Source organism: Phoenix dactylifera, chromosome 5 (genome assembly GCF_009389715.1).
Source record: "Phoenix dactylifera cultivar Barhee BC4 chromosome 5, palm_55x_up_171113_PBpolish2nd_filt_p, whole genome shotgun sequence".
Classification (NCBI taxonomy): Eukaryota; Viridiplantae; Streptophyta; class Magnoliopsida; order Arecales; family Arecaceae; genus Phoenix; species Phoenix dactylifera.
In genome coordinates this window covers 5,994,527-6,012,605 of record NC_052396.1, presented here as the reverse complement: position 1 = coordinate 6,012,605, position 18,079 = coordinate 5,994,527, and the positions used below count along the sequence as shown (strand labels likewise).

The following is an 18,079-nucleotide window of genomic DNA, read 5'->3' as shown; positions in this document are numbered from 1 at the left end:
GGCTTGAGATTTCAATCTTCTTAATGTGTGGCTTATACAGAGATGAAACAAGATTTCAAATGGTTTATATTTCCTAAGATGGAGGGCAGAAAATATAGAGAATAACGTAGATATATACTCTAAGATTTCAATTAATATAAAGGTCAAGATTGAATATCAGCCAAAATAATAAAATAAAAGTTTATACCAGTGATGCTAATTTATAATGTCTAAATTGGCTCAAAGCCAAAAATTCGATATTTTAAGTTTTTTGTAATTCTACGTCAGATGGATATAAAATAAACAATTCTCGTTATATGATATTGTGTTTTGATTTGATTTATAGTTTGAAATTATTCCAATAATGGAAATTTTATTATGAATATAATTTAATAAAATATTTAGACCAATTACAATAGATTGGATTTGTGAATTAATTATATAATTTAAAATACACTTCTACTTCTAAAGAAAATGCTATTTTTAATTTTATGCATGCTCGATAAATGGGCAAGAGATTTAAAAAAAATAAAAAAAGCAAAGGGTTGCATATATGTACATATGCATACTCTTATACTCCAATGTGATAGCATTGAAATGGGACACTGTTACATGCAAACCATTCAACCCGAGCATGGCCTATATATCAACACGAGCAGCCGAGCAGGTTGGCATATGAAGCTACTTGCACGGGTGGCCTCAGACAGCCATTTGATTTTTCATGTCAAGAAGCATAAATACTTTATTAGACTCCTTTTCCTAAACATTTCATCAAAAAAAAAAAACATGAACATTTTCACTCTTCATGGTCACAATTATAAATACCTTCCCCTCGATAGGCTCAGCCTTGTAGGATACTTGTTAAGATTCTTGGTTGGATAGCAAATTATGGATTGGCTGAGCTGGCGCGCACACGCACCGCTCAGACCCCTTCTCGGTTTTATTTTCCATCCAAAATGCGTTTGCAGGATTTGGAGATACCCGCCTCATATGCCGAGGCTCTGAAATAAGTCTAGCCAATCTAAGATCTTTTATTTACCGATCTTCGGACTAGAGCCGTCCTTGGCTCTATATCGATTCGGGGTTGGTTGCTGTTGCCAATAAGAGAGATCCATCGTTGTTGCCGGTCTTTCCACCAATAAGCACTTGCTTGAGAAGCATCCGTATCAGAAAAAGCTAAAGCCGAACCAGATGCTAAAGAGAGGAAGAGTTCCAACAACCGTGGGGGTACGTGAGGCACCCAGTGCCCACATGAGGGGGAAACACGGGGCTTCCCTGCCAGATATTGTCCAGTTTCGGAGCCTACACGCGCCGCTCAGACCCTTTCCAATTTTGTTTTCCACCCAAAATGCGTCTGCAGGATTTGGAGATACGCGCCTCATATGCCTAGGTTCTAGAACGAGTTTTTCCGATGTGAAACTATTGGGTCTCGCATCCTTCCCACCATCCGAAAACAGCCGTCTTCGACTTTGATGCTAAATGTCACACCCCTGCCTGCGCGGGGCACGTAAGGCACCCAATGCTCACGTGGGGGCTATATGAGGGGGGAACACGAGACTCCCCTGCCAGATATTGTCCGGTTTCGGAGCCCGTACGCGCGCATACGCGCCGCTCAGGCTCCTTCCCAATTTTGTTTTCTATCCAGAACGCATCTGCAGAATTTGGAGACATCTGCCTCATATGTTCAGGCTTTGAAACGAGTCTTTTCGACGAGAAACTATTAGGCCTCACACCACAATTTGCTTCATAAGCACCTAAACATGCAGATAGGTCTACTCCTCCTTTAAACAAGTCTACGAAGTCATTATATATATAGCCTTCTAATCAAAGACAAGAAAACTTATTATTAAACTCTCCGTGTATTTTTTTACCCCCAAAAAAACCTCTCCACGTATTTTTTAAATGGTATTCGAAGATGAATTGTTCAGTGCTTCATATATAGATTAATGGAGCCCTCTTCGCACTCCAACCGTTTCCAACCTCCGATGCAAGATCGTCCCCTCAATAACATGGCTGGAGAGGTGACTTCACTACCTAATGTCAACGCCTTTCAGAACAAAAGTCACCTCTCTCTCTCTCTCTCTCTCTCTCTCTCTGTATATATACATATATAATTTATGATGGTTTGATGTTATAATAATTTATACGCCAGTTGGCAATGGAGTCATGACATGCGTGAATGTATGAGTATTTCGTTAGTTGCGTTCTGTGTCGACTAGGAGTTCCAATAAATTATAGGAGTTCCCCCATTTACGTGGACCCTTTCAAGATATTTTAACTTTGAAGGCAAGAAGTGGCTTAAACGTGCAAAATGGACATGGACACAAAATGTGGCTACTTAAGGTGAACGTATTTCGCTGGTATTGGCATTTAATTAGACACTGTTGCAGATTGTCGTCGCAACATGAGGTGCAGACTTAATGACAAGGTGGCCCAAGTTCCTCAGGAACCAGATAAAAGGATGTTCCTTTTCTTATATATTTTTTAGAAAAATAAGGAAAAAGGTCTTATTCTTGCTCTTATTCGTTTTGAATAGTTATGGTAAAATTGTATAATCTTTTTTTTTTCTCTCTTTCAGACGCAGTCCTTTTGTGATGTATGTAACGCTTGCTCCATTTCTTTTGGTGAGTTGCTTCTCTCCTTAGTTTGCTCGGTTATTAAATATATTTTATGAGTAAAATTCACGTTAGACAGCCGTACTGCCATCCCTTTTTGTTCCTTTCTTCTTCTTTTTTTTTTCAAATGGGTGCATCAGCTATAAAACACTGTTTACAAAGTCTAAACAAACCTCCATGGCGTCAAGTTGCAAACTTGCAGTAGTTGAAAGGGAAAACACCAACCTAACAAAAGCTCTAGTAAATTACAATACCGAGCGCTATTTGCCCACCAACCCGTAACAGTATCATCTTCTTGGTTATTTAATCCTTACGTGATCAAAACAAAAAAGAAAAAAGACTCTGCTATTCCATGTAATGGTCATCCTAAATAAAAATTAGCAAAATTAGTTGATATTTTCCTAAAATATTCTTGATGCTTTTTTTTTAGATCAAGGTGGAACTCCAAGACCGGTGTGTTACTTGGAATTGAAGTCTCGATTCCTGCTCAAGGAGCAAAAAAAATTCCATCCCGTTCGGTGGTTAGCGCATGCACTTTTCAAAAGCTCCGAACTTTCCAAGATTTCTTCGCGAGCCGGGCCCGAAACTTTTTGGGCAGGCTTGGATAAAAAGTATTAGACTTATCGGGCAGGTCAGGTCGAGAAAATAAGCCTATTTAATAAACAAGCTAGGCTTGGGCTTGGAGATCGGCTTGTCCTTTGCCCTTCCAGTGCCCGACTCGGCCCAATTTTTTTTTTATTTTTTTATATTATTTATTCACATTTGATATGTTTGTAGACTTAATTAATAATTATTGTTGATATATATAGGCTTACTATGATAATAAAAGTTGTTGGCAATATCTAATTATTTATATTTAATATTTTTCTAAATATTTTGTTTTTTTGGCAATTATGGGACTAAAGGTCACAACTTGCGAGATTTCCTTCTCTTTTCCTTTTCTTTTTTTTTTTTTTTTTTGCTGAAAACGGATTTTCATACAATACATGCACGAATACATCCAATAAAATCAAAAAAACACCAACTCACGGAGAGCCAGTGGCAGCTCCTCCTCCCCCACCTAAAGGGTGTACCCTGAATGATGAGCCGCAAAGGCAACCACCCAATCGACTGCCCCATTAGCTTCTTTGAATACATGTTTGGCCTGGACGGCCACCCCAACCCCACACATCATCTCTATATCCTGAACCAAGGGGTGGTCTGTGCCCTCACCCCTCAGCCCCTCCTGGATCCAACTAATAACTGTGGCCGAGTCGCCCTCTAAAACAATCGAGCCTGCATGCAATACCTGCCTCGAGATTTCCTTCTCTTCCTTCGTCAATCTCTACCGCTACTTTTAGAATAAAGCCCATCATATGAGAGGGACACCCCGTATGGGCCCTGCTCCTTGGAGTTTAAATCCATGTAGAGTTTTATTTATTTTTCTTTTATTGCGGACGAATACGAGTTGTACGTACTGCAAACTTTCTTCTTGCTTTCATTTTTGTGACAGCCATTTTTTTAACATTGTGTTCTCCTCCTTGCTTTCATTTTTAAACTTTGGCATCGTTAGTTTCATTCTATCATTGCATCCTCCCAAAGTAGAAATATCTATGCTCGTGCAGTGTCATAAGAATGGAGCAATAACTTTATACGCAGGCTTTTTAAAAGCATCAGCTCCACACCCTTTCAATGACACATGGCCCAGTGGAAGGATGGGATTAGACCTGTTCATGGACTGAGATTGGATCGAGCTTTGCCTAAAAATCAACACACTTGGTCTAAACCTGGCTCAGCCTTTAAGCTACTTTCTAGACCCGAGCCCGACTCTTTTACTAGGGTTTCGGATTTTATGTCCATTTTTATTTTATTTCTAATTAAAACTAAAAAAAATAAAATACTAAATATAAATAAATTAAATATCGCCAACATGTCTATTATCCTATTAAGTCTGTATGTTAACAATGTATAATGTATTGCTCCATTCTTGTGATACCGTACTGGCATAGATATTTCTATTTGGCGAGGATACAGTGTTAGAACGAAACTAACAATGCCAAATTAGAAAGAAGACGAAAGCAAGGAGAAGGATGCAATCTTAAAAAAAATGGCTGCTGCAAAAATGAAGGCAAGAAGAAAGTTTGCAGTAAGTACAACTTGTATTGGTCCACAATAAAAGAAAAATCAATAGAACTCTACATGGAATTAAAATTTAATGTTACAATGACAAATTACTGAGTAAGTCCTGGTTTTTTAAGTTCGAAAACACTAAGGAGCAGGGCCCTTAGGGGGTGACCCTCTCACATGACGGGGTTTATTCTAAAAGTAGGGGTGGAGATTGACGACGGAAGAGAAGGGGATCCTTCAAGTTGCGGTCTTTGGTCCCACAAATGCAAAAGAGACCTGAACTTTCTTCCATAGAACGTCGGTAGGTCATCACCATTTCAAAATGGGTCCTCATATATCACACCAACTTTTGTGAATTACCTCAATCCCCTTATGCCTTGTCCCAAGATGAACTATTTGTATGCACACAATAGGCAGTCCCTATCATTAATTAAAATGATTTCCATTCGCTGTTCGAAATAGCTCGGAAGGAGGATGAATGGATAATCTAGTGCAAGATGTTATTAGTTAGCAAGATTTGTAGCATATATACTTAATATTGATTATGCGTTATTTTGGGTTGAGTTGGTATTGGTGTGCATGGATCCAAATACTTTCGAATTATCAAGTTGACTAGACAATGTCATAATCAAGTTCTTGGGTCAAAATTGCCAACAAACCTATCGATCGGAAGTATATTTGGATTGCATCCACATTAGAATCTAGTCCCCTAACAGGTTAGTATGTAGGGACACAGCACAACATCTTGTTGGCTTAATCATACATAAAGCCAGCCAGTGGTACCATGAGAAGATAAGGCGATCCCACCACTTATTTTCCCATGAGAAGAGAGAGAACATGAACTCCAGGCTCTCATCACCAGAAACCTCCTTCAATTCACTCTAAGATGGCCACTTTGAACTGCCGATTTCACCCCACAAGCTGCACCAAGTCGCCGAGAGCCAACGCCGCCTCCACCATCTCGTGTTCAATGCAACCTTCCCAAAACAACATCAAGGTACCCACCTCCCTCTATTCTGGTTTAAAGACTGGTTCCGAATGATGGAAACTGGAGCAAAGACCCTGTCATATTGAGGACTAAGGTGTTGTTTGGTATTCTCTTCTGTTGTTTATGGGGATTTCGATGTTAAATGGGAAGAGGTGGTGATCAACGGTGCAACCAAAGAGATAGGAAAGGCCGCCATCGTAGCAGTGACCAGAGCCAGGGGAATGGAGGTGGCTGGTGCTATAGATACCAATTTAGTAGGACAAGATGCTGGAAAGGTTCTCTAGTTCCTCTTTTCTTTCACCAACTTGTTTTCCATTTGAATGTTTACTCACTTTCTGATGATACTTTTCCGAGTGTGTTCAGATATGTGGCATGGAAGAAGCTTTGGAGATTCCTATACTTAATGATCTCACCATGGTTTTGGGTTCCATAGCACAGGTATTGGCGTCACATTGTCTCAATTTATTACTTTTCTTGGCTCATGATTTTGTTTGCATCTTCTGATAGTTTGTTCTCTTTACCAGTCCAAAGCAACCGGTGTGGTTGTTGAATTGACCGACCCTTCAACTGTCTATGATAATGTTAAACAGGTGAGCTATTAAGTTTGAAATGTTCCAGTCTTTTCGGGGCATCCGAGAAAATTGGAACGATACAGGGTAGATTAACATGGTCTCTGCTGTAGGATGGCATGAACAAGTTTGAAAATTGAAAAGAAAATCGTTTGTTTACTTAAATTTGACTAGCATATATCAATAAACCATTAGGATCAGTGATTCAGAGGTCTTAACGAAGAGTAATGCAGATAAAATTGCTTTGAGTTATCACAAGTCTTTATTTTGAATTTAGACTAGGTGTTGCATTTGCCAGAACAATCCACATATTCTACTTATGTCTTGGTTTTTTCTCTTGATCTATGTTCTTGCAAATTTATGCATATCAAATAAACCCTTAAGTCAAAAAAAAATTCCAAAAATCAAAATTAAACAATGGTAACGAGGCAATCTAAATGATCCAATCAGAAAGAAAAAAGATTTTCTTCAACCTGCTCAACTCAAATCTTTTAAAAGAAACCTAGAAGAAAATAGAGGAATCTCGAAAGTAGGGCTTTAAATCTCTTTTTCTTTCATTGATTGTTCACACCTTTTAAACTGAGATACATAGCACCTATTTATAATAATAGTGAGGTCCCTCTTTCACAATTTGGGTTAGATTCCTCTCCTAGTTCGAATAAAACTACATATCCTAAAATAAATATAATTAATAAAAATATTTTAATTTTTTTTAAGAGGTAGATCTCAACTTCTACATTAACTCTGCCTTTTGTTGCTCTGTCTAATTCTTTTTAGATAAAAAGCTACGTTCGGTTAAAATTTTACCCAAAAGGAAAAATTTTGATTTGATCAGTCTGTTTTAGGCCTAAAGGATGAAATTTCGGTCTGATTCAATCTTCTAAAAAGTTGGCCCAAAATTGTATATTTCGAAAAGATACCCACTTTCAAAAAAAAGATTATCTCAATCGGACATTGTATGAATAAGTTATGGCCTCCAGAAGTTTGGTATGAGACTTAGCTTTCGAATGTGGTAGATCCCACTTCTGAACCCTGTCCAACCCTACTCGTAATGGCCAAAGTGTTCTACATCGAGTCTAGTGTTCCTTTTGAATATCTGAAGTGGCCAAAATATTCCACATCGAGTTTGGTGATTCTCTTAGATATTCGTAGTGAAGACAGTAATGCATATCGAGTTTGGCGATTCTCCTGAATTACTAAAGAGTTCACAGATTCAACTTAACAAGAAACAAAACTCACTTGTTGACAATAAAATGGTTTTATATGCATCACCCAAAGAACTCCTAAACCCCAACTGTCAAATATCAGTCAATACAAACTCTGGAATTCTTACTTTACGATGAAACAACAAAAATATCAGAATCTTTCTTGATATGAGACAAACCTCAAGTCTACTCTCCCAGCAAAGATTTAAAGTGTATAAACTCTTTGTTGCACAGGAAAACAACTAAAACATTTTTTTTCACATAACCAAGATTCTTGTTCCTATCCTCAAGTTTGTTAACCGAGGTTAGCAATCAAACAAGTCCAAACCTAAAAACAAAACCCTGAAGAAGCCTGAAGTCGGCTACGAGACAAGCACTTGCATGCTTTGAACAAAAGGTATATGCGTTAAGTTATGATCCTCAAAATGTAGCTCACTCATTTTATCTGAAAACTCGCTTCCTACACCATTAATGCTCCATATCACAATAGTAAATAAGTTGCATTGCATGCTACTATGATAGGAATCTTTTCCTCATTTATGTTTAATAAGAAAAAAAAAGGGTTCAGTTTTGTAGTTTTCCCAAGTGAATGATTTGGACAAGGCAGTCGTCATAGTCACTGTAAAAAATCACAGGTCACATCTTCTTCTTCCAGTAACCACCCTGTTAAACTCGCAGGCAGCAGCTTTTGGCTTGAGGAGTGTTGTCTATGTGCCCAAGCTTCAGTTAGATACAGTGTCTGCACTGTCTGCCTTCTGTGAGAAGGCCAGCATGGTGAGGCTGTCTGATATGCTGATTTACTTGCATTTTTCTTCCCCAAAAATTTGCCCTCCCAAAATCAATTGTCTGGTTCTTCAGATCAAATTAAAATAGATTGTTATAAGCCCTATCTGTACTTTCATATCTTCATTAGGGTTGTCTTGTTGCCCCCACACTTTCCATTGGCTCTGTGCTCCTCCAACAAGCTGCAATTCAAGCGGCATTCCACTACAACAATGTCGAAATAGTGGAATCAAGGCCGGATCCATCAGTAAGCCAAATTTCATCAAACTGGAGAAGTTGAATATTTAACTACATGATGCATCCAACTTCAATTCTCACAGTAGAATATAAGCAACCCAAATGATTTGCTTTTTTTCTTTTTCTGATAGAAAAATAATGATTTGCATATCTTTTCTCGACAAGCATGCAAGCGCCAGCCAATTTTGCATTACCTAACAACATAACAAAATCTGCAGCTCTCTTATGCCTGACCATTATATTAAAAAGTTAACAGGAATCTTGGTGTCAAATTGTGTTCATCTTCCACCCTCTTGATAATGATTTTCTAGTCATTCATGCAGCACTGGCCCTTCAAACTCTTTCCAGATTGGGACCCTGACAAGATCTCCATTTGTTATTTGCTCCTACTTTGCAGGAACTCCCATCAACTGATGCAACCCAAATTGCCAACAATCTATCAGACATCGGTCAGAGGTACAACAGAGAGGATATTTCTACAGACATCCCAGTAAGTGTAGAGAACTCTTGCAACTTTATCTTCATACCAAAGAATATGATATGTGATCAATAGTATAAAGGACTGGCATTTTTCTTTCTCCAGTAATGCCCCTTTAGTTATAACAGAAAACATGAAAAAAAAAAATCCAACCTCAGATATACGTTCCTCACTAATCTTAGAAAATTCTAATTCTTTGCCGGAAAGAGTAGGCAGTTGTTACAAGCAAGTTGGTAGCTTGCAGTGTACTGCAATTCCCTTAACCTTTGGACCAGAGTCTGACAGAAATCCTGCAGGCAGCCATCCAAACTTGTTTTTCTGGAAAGTAACATCTAAATACAACCTGAGGAAGTGAACTTCAAAACTCCAGAAATAAGTTGCATCCTAAGTCTCTTTGTTGGGCGATCAAAACCCTTCTTTAAAACAGGCTCTGCACATTTTTCTTCATATCCCTTTAAACCTTTCTTATTCCTCCTTTTTTCCTGGTTGAAGTCCTCCAGGAGTCTTGCATCACATAAAATGCCTTGCATTCAGAGGACATATTACAACAAAGAAAGCAAGCCTTCATGCTCCCAATCATGCAGACAAAAACAATTAGTTGGAACCGAGCCAAGAATAATAATAAATCATTAAAATATATAGCATTAGTACAATAGATTATCTTTCTTCATTACAAAGACCTTGCTAGTGATATGTTACATCAGACATTCATATCAACTGAAATAAAGAGGTTCGATGTCATGCCTGGCCTTGTTTTTACAATATTTGATGGTGCTGGTGGCTTGACGAATGAAATTACCATTGTGTTTGCCAAGGCAAGGGGTCAGGTTGTAGGTGAAGATGGAGTCCGTGTACACAGTTTGGTCCTTCCAGGTCTTCCTTCCAGTACAACAGTTCACTTCTCAGGTCCAGGAGAGGTATACTTGTATTACCGATGGAATATTTACCTCTTGATACATAAAAGCACTCTAAGGAAAATAATACTGCCAGGTTTACTCCCTGCGACATGATATAACAAATGTTCAGTGCCTTATGCCAGGCCTAATCGTGGCCATTCGGAAGGTGGTGCGCCTGAAGGTAACCAGCATTTCAAAGTTTTGCTCAATTTGCATGAGAGTAGGCATTTCGAACCTCTAACTGGAAACCTCCTATGCAGAACCTGATTTATGGCTTGGAGAAATTCTTGTAGCAATTGATTTTGCTTTCAAATTTGAGGGAAGATCAAGGAATTCCTGCCAGTTCATGTCCCTGTCAGAGTGGAAACTGATTTATCCACTGGCCAAGGCACCGGGCAAACTCGAAAAAAAATGACTTCAAATTCCATGCAATGATCTATGCATAACAACTTCCAAAATATGTTCGAATGATAATACCATCACTCATAATAATAAAATGGTTCAGTTCTTACAGGCCAAAATGACAAAACTTGCACACAATTTGACTCGAGTTTCTTTGAAGAAATTACCTTTTTTAAGGGAGAATTGGAAAGAGGAGTTTTTATTTGCAGATTTATAAGACAAGCTAGTCACAATAGCCAGTATGCCACGATTGGGCTGTTAGACTGGTGTTTGTATGTCTCAATTTCATTCGCTTAATGAAGTCAAGGGGTGGGTCCACATCCCATCTATAGAAGGCTGAGCTTACAACATCATCGATTCCATTTCCATGTTCCACTAATAGCAATACTTTAAATAATCAAGGACTATCAAGTGTAAGCTCAAACATTACTTAAATATTTTACTTTTAATCGTTATCTAGGAGATAACTGCTCAAATGGCTGTTCATCATATTTCCACTGAATGATAGCGTATCCCACCCCACCCCCCCCCCCCCAACCCCCCACCCCCCAACCAAAAAAAAAAGGAAAAAAACAAAGAAAAAGGGCAATTACTGAAGAACAGTTCAGCTAATTGAAAAAGTAATTTTTTTGAATATGATGACTAAATTGGAATCCTCTAATATGAAGAGAAAGAACAAAAAAATAACGACAGCTGGAAGAATCAGAGCTACTGCTGCCTGTGGAAAGAAGAAAAGAGATAAGGAAAAGGAGAAAAAAAATAAAGAAGAAAAGAAGGTATGAGGAAAAACAAAAGTAGGAATGGAGAAAAGAAAAATAAGATAAAAAATTAAAGTAAAGGAGAAGGGAGGCAAAAAGTCGTGGAAGAAATGTGAATCGAAAGGGAGAAGAGTGGGAAGAGATAAAGGTAATATGAAAATAAGCAGAAAACATGCATATTAATTTAACTCCAGCTCATTCCTTTTTCATTTTATAATCATAAAATCTTCACAAAATTAATGAAAGACCATATCACATCCAATGCACGCCTAAACTTCTTCAAAGATACTGGTAATTAACTTGTGAGAGGTTCTGGTCACCTAAAAAGTGAGGTAAGCTCACCAATTAAAACTCAAGCTAACTTCAACTTTGGAAGAAGATTATGACTATCTTACAAGCACATAGAAAATTATAATTAACCTAAGAGCATCTTCTTAAAGTTCTCCTGTTACCAAATGTACTAATTGAGCATATCCAAGTTTCAAATGCCTGAGAGATTAACCATAGCTATGCAGCAAAAAAGAACTTTTTTATATCAATCTAGATTTCCTTTAGTTCTGCACATACAAAGATCCAACAGTTCATTATTTTCTTTTCATAGTTAGACTTTAAGAAAAAAATATTTTAACCCTTTTGAAGAATAGTGTTACCTCAAATGGAAAACTGATTACTTGAAGCTCTTACTGAGAAGTTTCAACACCATGGAAATTTCTAGATGCATTGATACCTTGAAATTTATTTGCAACTGCTCTTATCCAAGCTCTATCTTTGTCACCGTATGCATAATCTGCACTAGAAACCAACAAGACAAACCCTTCAGTCTTTTTTGTAACATTAATAGTTGGAGTGGAAGTGCTGAGCACTGGTTGTACTAGGAGAGAAAGAGTCCCCTTAGGTAGCATCCTCCCAAGCTGAGAATCTGTAGCATGCAAAATAAGAGATTATATTACGAGAAAAATACATTGCAAATATTGAACACAGGAAGAAGTCAATGGTCGATAAATATAATAGCATATGCAGCTAGAGTCATCTGACGGTTTTATAATAACAAGGGCATGTTTGGTTGGGGAGAGTTAGGCTCTGGAATGGAAATCGGAATTAGTGACTCCCATTCCAACCATTTGGTTAGAGAGGAGTTCCATTCCAATTCTGATTCCAAAGGGGAATGGAAATGCTCCAATCACCCAAAACCCAATCCCTACTCTTTCCTAGTATTCAAATCCCATTCTAATTCTTATTCCGATTCTAGTCATGAACCAAACTTGTCAGGTAATATGGTTATTCCAACTCCCATTCCAATTCCGATTCTAATTCCGGTCACGAAACAAATGCACCCTAAATTTAGATTACAAAGAGCAACCGGCAAAAGGCCTTTTTTTACCAAATCTTTCAGGTTTTTACCAGAAAGGAACAAACAAGCATATCTAACAATGTTATTTAGTTACCTATAGATTTTCACTCACAAACTAACTTCATTGATAATGTAACAATCCAGAACCTCACCCAAAATGGTTAGCCGGAAGGTATTATTTGGGTTCTTTGATCCTGTATAAGTACCCAAGATCTACCCGGCGAATAACCGATGTAGGACTAAACACACGTCCACACAGGTCCTCACATACTCCCCCCGTTCAAGCTCTGACATCCTCGTCAGGCTAAGGATTCAAATCTATTTAAATATAATCACAAACACCACGATTGGCCTGTGGTCAGCCCCAATGAATCCGTGCTGCATTATTCCCTAGTCCACATAGGTTATAGGCCGGGTCCGCTCTGATACCATTTGTAACAACCCAAGACCTCACCCAAAATGGCAGCCAGAAGGTATTATTTGGGTTCCTTGATCCTGTATAAGTACCCAAGATCTACCCGGCGAATAACCGATGTGGGACTAAACACACGTCCGCACGGGTCCTCACAGATAAAGTTCTCAATTCTTGTTTTATTGTAAGGCTTACCTTCCAAAAGAGGGCTTATGCTTTATTCAGCAGTAAACAGGATGAAATAACAAAGGACCACATAACCAACAACTAGATCGCATCCAGCTTGGATGATAAGAGTTTCTGGATCTTTGTAAGGACAGTCAGGGGCAACTATATTGTACAATCATGTACAGACACTAGAGTTATTTTGACTTCCAAATTATCAGTCTTTACTCACTAGTGAACACATGTTGAAAACTATGTAAACTGACCAAAATAAGTATATTGTTTCAGCCATAAATGACAGTCAAATTAAGGATGAGTCTACTTATCCTTCTTCACATGCACGAGTGCGTGCAAGTATGCATGCATGCATATGCATACATTTGCAGCCGCCAACAGAGCATGCACATGTGTGCATACATGCAAAAGCATGCGTGCATGCGAACACACACAAGCACAAGTTCACATAGCGGAGAGGGTAACAATACACATAAAGCTTATTTGAAAGGTTTGGACATATCTCAGAAATGACCCATATAGCCCTAATCTTTATTTAAGGTGTTCTAATCCTTCCCTGCAGAACAGAAAGCAAACAAACAATTTACCTGAATCTGGTTTTTGAGGAAAGTATAATGTGTCTTCCAGGTCATGAAACCCAGTTTGCTGAATCTGACTTTTGAACCATTCAACTATGTGAGCTTTTGAAAGATCTTCAGTCATGTTCCAGTAGCCACGTACACATAAAACATCCCCAACTGCTATAAGCTGGTGAAAAAACAATTCAGAAAAACAAGAGTTTTCTGTCAGTGATAAATTACACCATAGTTTGCACTTCGTTTTTATGACTTGCTGTTATTGTAAGATCAATTTCCCATCAATTTCATGCAGGATAAGAAGTTGTACATTATGTCAAAACTCATGAATTCTGATAATAATAAAAGTTAAGAGGTAGGCCTATGAGTTTGGTTTTCTAGGTCCAATTAATATTTGAACCCTGACCGGGATTCTTCCTGAAATGGGATGTCTCAGTTGCTGACTTGTGCAAATATGGTATTGTTGGTAAGGATGCAACTAGCGCTGGTTGACTTGGGTTACTGGCAGACCCCAAACCAACTGACCGACAAACTTCCTGTTCCCTGATCGGACAAGGAATCCAACCCAATTATAGAACTTCCATCACAAAAATAATTTGGATTATAGGCTGGTTCGTATCTTAATAGGATTTACATAACTAGCGTGTGGCCATACCACATGCCAGGTTTAGGTTGAGTTTGGTTGGGAACTTTAATATAATATTGTGGGCTAGATTTGGATGGCATCAGTCTAAAGCCCTAATTTTTTTACTAATTTGCATTGCATGGAATTTAGGATGAAATGCCTGGTCATTTAAACTGAACTGAAATTTGCTGTTAGGATGATAATTTCTCTAGATAAAAGTCATAAACATATTGGCCCAACACATACCAGCTAAGTTGGTCAGGTTTGGCTTAGTGTAGATTGTGTCAAAATAATTTTTTTCCTTAAAATCCTTTGAAGTTTTACCCTATCAATTCATTTGAGAGTCAGGGTGGATACCACAGACATTGTGTTCGTATTGCGCAGAAGAACATATGATGCCCAAGCCAAATCTTCCTTCTGAGTAACTGAAGCATTTTCAGACATGACAAATATTTGCTTATTTCCTTCTGGTAGTGATGAGCGATCCACTGGTGTTGCACTCTGCACAAGTTTCCGCACATGAAGATTAAGGTCATTGTCATGCTGTTTTAGCCAAACTATTACTGTGGCAATAATAATCAACTATTGTAATGAAAAGGTTTACACTTTAAAGAAACAATTATGAATTGATTATCAGTCTGCATCACAAAAAAGACATAAGCTTGCTCTACCATTGCAGAGGTTGGCACATATACATCGAAAACCATGGTTATGCACTAAGATGCAGAACTAATATCCATTTCGAGGAATATTTGTTCATATGTCAGAAGAAACATATAGCATACTCAATCTGGTACTGTTAAAATAGTTTAGTTATAATTGTAGCAAAATCAGATCTCATAATTTTTCAACAAAAATTTAACCTAAGTATGGCTCAGATATTCTCAGTCAAAACGTAACTTCAAAAAACACAGTGGCAATTCCAACTCTTCATAAGAAAGTTTGCTCCCAATATAATTTTATAACTAACAAAAATAAATGAAAGAATGGATGATCTGATAGCAATTCATTTAATCCCACATTTCCAATTACTCCAATCAATATTCCACAGAACACCTGACCATAACAATAGGAATTAAAGGACATGCCTAAAGCATTTTGGTCATGCATTCAAAATGCATCTATCCTTTTTATCAGAACCAACCAACTCCACCGCATCCTACTGTACACTGGCAAGCATTGACAGATTTGCTTCTTCCCTCATTCCGAAGGAAACATATCTTCTCTTAAGATCAAACTTTCTAAAGCATTAAGACAAAAAAGAGAAAAGGAAAAAGAAAATGATGATGTTAGGTTTCACGAGCGTTTTCAAAGAAAGACAATGAATTAATAATTGACTTCCATAGAAAAGAAAAGACAATGAATAAATGCATGTGCATGAATAACCCTTGGCAGCGAATATGGCAGCAAACAACCTCGATGCCACTCACGCATATGATCATCCACCATGCAGTCATTCATAAGCACGCATTATCCTTCAGCGACCGAAACCCAGGTTCCATCGCAACCAAACTAGCAAGAAGCTGTCTATTCAAGCCAGTTGAAAAATGAAAGAAACGCAGCAAAGGTTGAAAGCTTCCTACCTTTAGAAACTTCCCGAGATACGGGAGAGCGGTGGAGAAGGCAGCCAAGCAAATACCCAGTGCCTCAGATCTCTGGAAACAGAACAAAAAAAGAAAAAGTTGGTATATATGTTGGTGACAAAGAGGAAAGGTGACGGGTAGCACGTACGAGCTGAGCCGAAGTGACATTTGAGGAGGAGGAGGAGAAGAAGTGGTTGAGGAGGATGAGGGAGCCAAAGCCCAGTCCGATGTATCTGGGCAGGTAGGACTCGTCCAAACCCGGTATCCCTGCGAGCATAAGACGCCACGAATTCATAAATTTGAGAGAACGAGAGTGGGGGACAGGAGAGGGGGTTTGGACTTTGGAGGGCTTGCCGAGAGTGAAGCGAAGGACGGAGAGGTTGAGCTGCTGCTGTTGAGAGTTGCGGTCTTGGGCTCTGACGCCGGCGAAGCGGCGGCGGTTTTGGGCTCTTCTGCTGCTGCTTCTGGGGAAGAGGGAATTCGCACCCTTGCGCCTGGGTTGGAGAAGAGGAATCGAGCCGCCGAGAATCGTACCGCATCCTCTCTCCATCTCCCGGGCGCTCTCCCCACGGGTGCTGGACTCGGCGGACACGTGGGATGCACGTGAGAGACTCGGCATGTTGATTCCCCTCCTCCAAATATATAATCGTGGGATGCCAGCTTGATGAATGAGGCCCATCGAAACCTACGGCTATGATTCATTGCATATATAGAGGAAATAATTTCTCATATATGAGTCACGAGTACAGCCTAGATTAATTATTAGTAGAATGCACAACCAAGAGGAGAGAGAATAGAATTTTTTATAATTAAAAATTTTAAAAATTTATACATTAAGATTTCTTCTTTTTCAAGCTCCGAACGCACCACCCTGATGGAGACTGAACATGGGCTGGTAATGGCCTCTCTCTCTCCCTCCATTGTTTTTTTTTCATTAATTTGTCCTTTTTCCTCTTTACTGATGTGCTTGACGCATGACTTTAGTTTGGTTTTACATAGCTATTTAAAAGACCTCCTGTGTTGTTTAGCTTGAAGTGCATATGGAGTGCCACATTGTTTTACATTTCCCTATAATTAATCATGCTACAAATTCTGAACTTCTGCAGCTTTTCATTTTTTATCATAGATTTCAAATTAGTGCAGCCAGATCTTTGAACTTATGAAATTAAAAATTAAAATTCTAACTATGACTTCCATAAGATAGCTATGACGGAGATGGTCACGTACTATCACATGTCGTCCGATAGTTCCTGATGTAAATAGAAGTAGCTGATGTGGAAGATATCGGTGATATCTTCCCCACTGCATCCATCAGTGTTCTCGCCTTCACCTGCAATTTATTCTATGATGCAGTCATTTGTTTACTCTCCACTGCCATCATCACCGCCACCGCCACCGCCACCACTATCCCTATCCTTGCTACCACCTCCTCCACCTCCACCACTCCATCTCTACTACGACTCTCTATCCCGATCCCGGTAACCTCCATTGCCCCCGCCAAATTGCCACCTTCACTCATCTCCTATATAACATCTCAAGCTTTACGGCCTCCGCCACCTCATTCTTCACCTCCGCCATCTAATTCACAGCCACTAGCTCCAGTGTTCTCACCACCTCCACCACCTAATTCACCTCCCCCTCTACCTCCATGCATTGAGCCACCACCTCCATATCACTTCTTCATTGCCACCAACAAGGGTATACTATGCTTCTCCATCACCTCTCTTCCTCACCACCCTCGTCATCATGTCTTCACCACCACCAGTCCGCTATAAGCCTCCATCATCACCTTCACCTCTACCACCTTTACACCCTTGCCATTATGTATCACTACCACCACCCTCTCCTTGGCCACTTTTGCCTTATTTCACTAATATTACTCACTGCCCCAACCTATGCCTTCACCTCCACCACCTTCAACACCATGTGAAACTCCACTACCACCACCTCCCAAACCCTGTGAACCCCAACACCCTCCCTGATCGTCCTCTTCTTCTCCTTCCCATTCCTACTTCTTTACATTTTCTTACAGCTAATCTGCACCTCTTCTTGCAGTTTTGTTACAAATTATCATTTTTCTGTTCACTTAATTCCATTTACTTAATGAAATCACGGTGATTATTTAAAATTTCCTCCTTTTCAAAAAAAAAGGAAGAATAAAAAACAATTGCTGCCATCCTCAGGTTATTTACATCATCAGAAGGCATATCATCGCTAAGGTACATATTATCTACACTATCAAATTCTATGACAATTTTCAACATCCCCTTTATTATGGTAACCCCGGCTGTTGTAACATTTGCACAGCTTGCAACAGCAATAGTTGTAATGGTAAAG

General features: G+C 38.9%; 2 protein-coding genes and 1 non-coding gene across 9 annotated transcripts; 2 read left to right on the top strand and 1 right to left on the bottom strand.

Annotated features, from left to right (window-relative positions):
• The first annotated feature begins 5,479 nt into the window (after positions 1-5,479).
• LOC103711139 (dihydrodipicolinate reductase-like protein CRR1, chloroplastic) lies at positions 5,480-10,608 on the top strand. Of its 2 annotated transcripts, XM_008797162.4 has the most exons (10): positions 5,480-5,697; positions 5,841-5,963; positions 6,052-6,126; positions 6,213-6,278; positions 8,141-8,236; positions 8,376-8,492; positions 8,880-8,972; positions 9,776-9,877; positions 9,951-10,037; positions 10,117-10,608. In XM_008797162.4, exons 1-10 carry the CDS (start codon positions 5,587-5,589, stop codon positions 10,147-10,149), a joined length of 903 nt encoding a protein of 300 aa, XP_008795384.2. In that variant the 5' UTR covers positions 5,480-5,586; the 3' UTR covers positions 10,150-10,608. The 2 variants fall into 2 exon arrangements, with proteins under 2 accessions (XP_008795384.2, XP_026662067.2); XM_026806266.2 differs by lacking the exon at positions 8,376-8,492.
• Positions 6,300-6,406, top strand: LOC113463000. The gene has a single exon (XR_003386486.2). It is a non-coding gene; the product is annotated as a U6 spliceosomal RNA (small nuclear RNA).
• Positions 9,555-16,370, bottom strand: LOC103711138 (protein COFACTOR ASSEMBLY OF COMPLEX C SUBUNIT B CCB2, chloroplastic). Of its 6 annotated transcripts, XR_005511957.1 has the most exons (9): positions 16,097-16,370; positions 15,891-16,009; positions 15,743-15,814; positions 14,517-14,660; positions 13,547-13,706; positions 11,889-11,935; positions 11,744-11,808; positions 10,092-10,208; positions 9,555-9,959 (listed from the first exon to the last, which is right to left on the bottom strand). XR_005511957.1 is itself a non-coding variant. In XM_039126635.1 (7 exons), the coding sequence occupies exons 1-6, from the start codon at positions 16,359-16,361 to the stop codon at positions 11,697-11,699; spliced, it is 999 nt and encodes a 332-aa protein (XP_038982563.1). In that variant the 5' UTR covers positions 16,362-16,370; the 3' UTR covers positions 9,555-10,208; positions 11,667-11,696. The 6 variants fall into 6 exon arrangements, 3 of the variants coding, with proteins under 3 accessions (XP_038982563.1, XP_038982564.1, XP_026662064.2); XR_005511955.1 differs by having other exon boundaries at positions 11,667-11,935; XR_005511956.1 differs by having other exon boundaries at positions 9,555-10,208; positions 11,667-11,808.
• Between the last annotated feature and the right edge of the window lie 1,709 nt (positions 16,371-18,079).

Excerpts from the sequence above, each read along its gene's own strand:
- LOC103711139 (XM_008797162.4), top strand. The coding sequence starts at position 5,587 with ATGGCCACTTTGAACTGCCGATTTCACCCCACAAGCTGCACCAAGTCG. Across the intron at positions 6,279-8,140 it reads TCTATGATAATGTTAAACAG|GCAGCAGCTTTTGGCTTGAG; the intron begins GTGAGCTATTAA and ends TTAAACTCGCAG. Across the intron at positions 8,973-9,775 it reads ATATTTCTACAGACATCCCA|GCAAGGGGTCAGGTTGTAGG; the intron begins GTAAGTGTAGAG and ends GTGTTTGCCAAG.
- LOC103711138 (XM_039126635.1), bottom strand. The coding sequence starts at position 16,361 with ATGCCGAGTCTCTCACGTGCATCCCACGTGTCCGCCGAGTCCAGCACC. Across the intron at positions 15,815-15,890 it reads ATGTCACTTCGGCTCAGCTC|AGATCTGAGGCACTGGGTAT; the intron begins GTACGTGCTACC and ends TTCTGTTTCCAG. Across the intron at positions 14,661-15,742 it reads ATCTCGGGAAGTTTCTAAAG|AGTGCAACACCAGTGGATCG; the intron begins GTAGGAAGCTTT and ends AAACTTGTGCAG.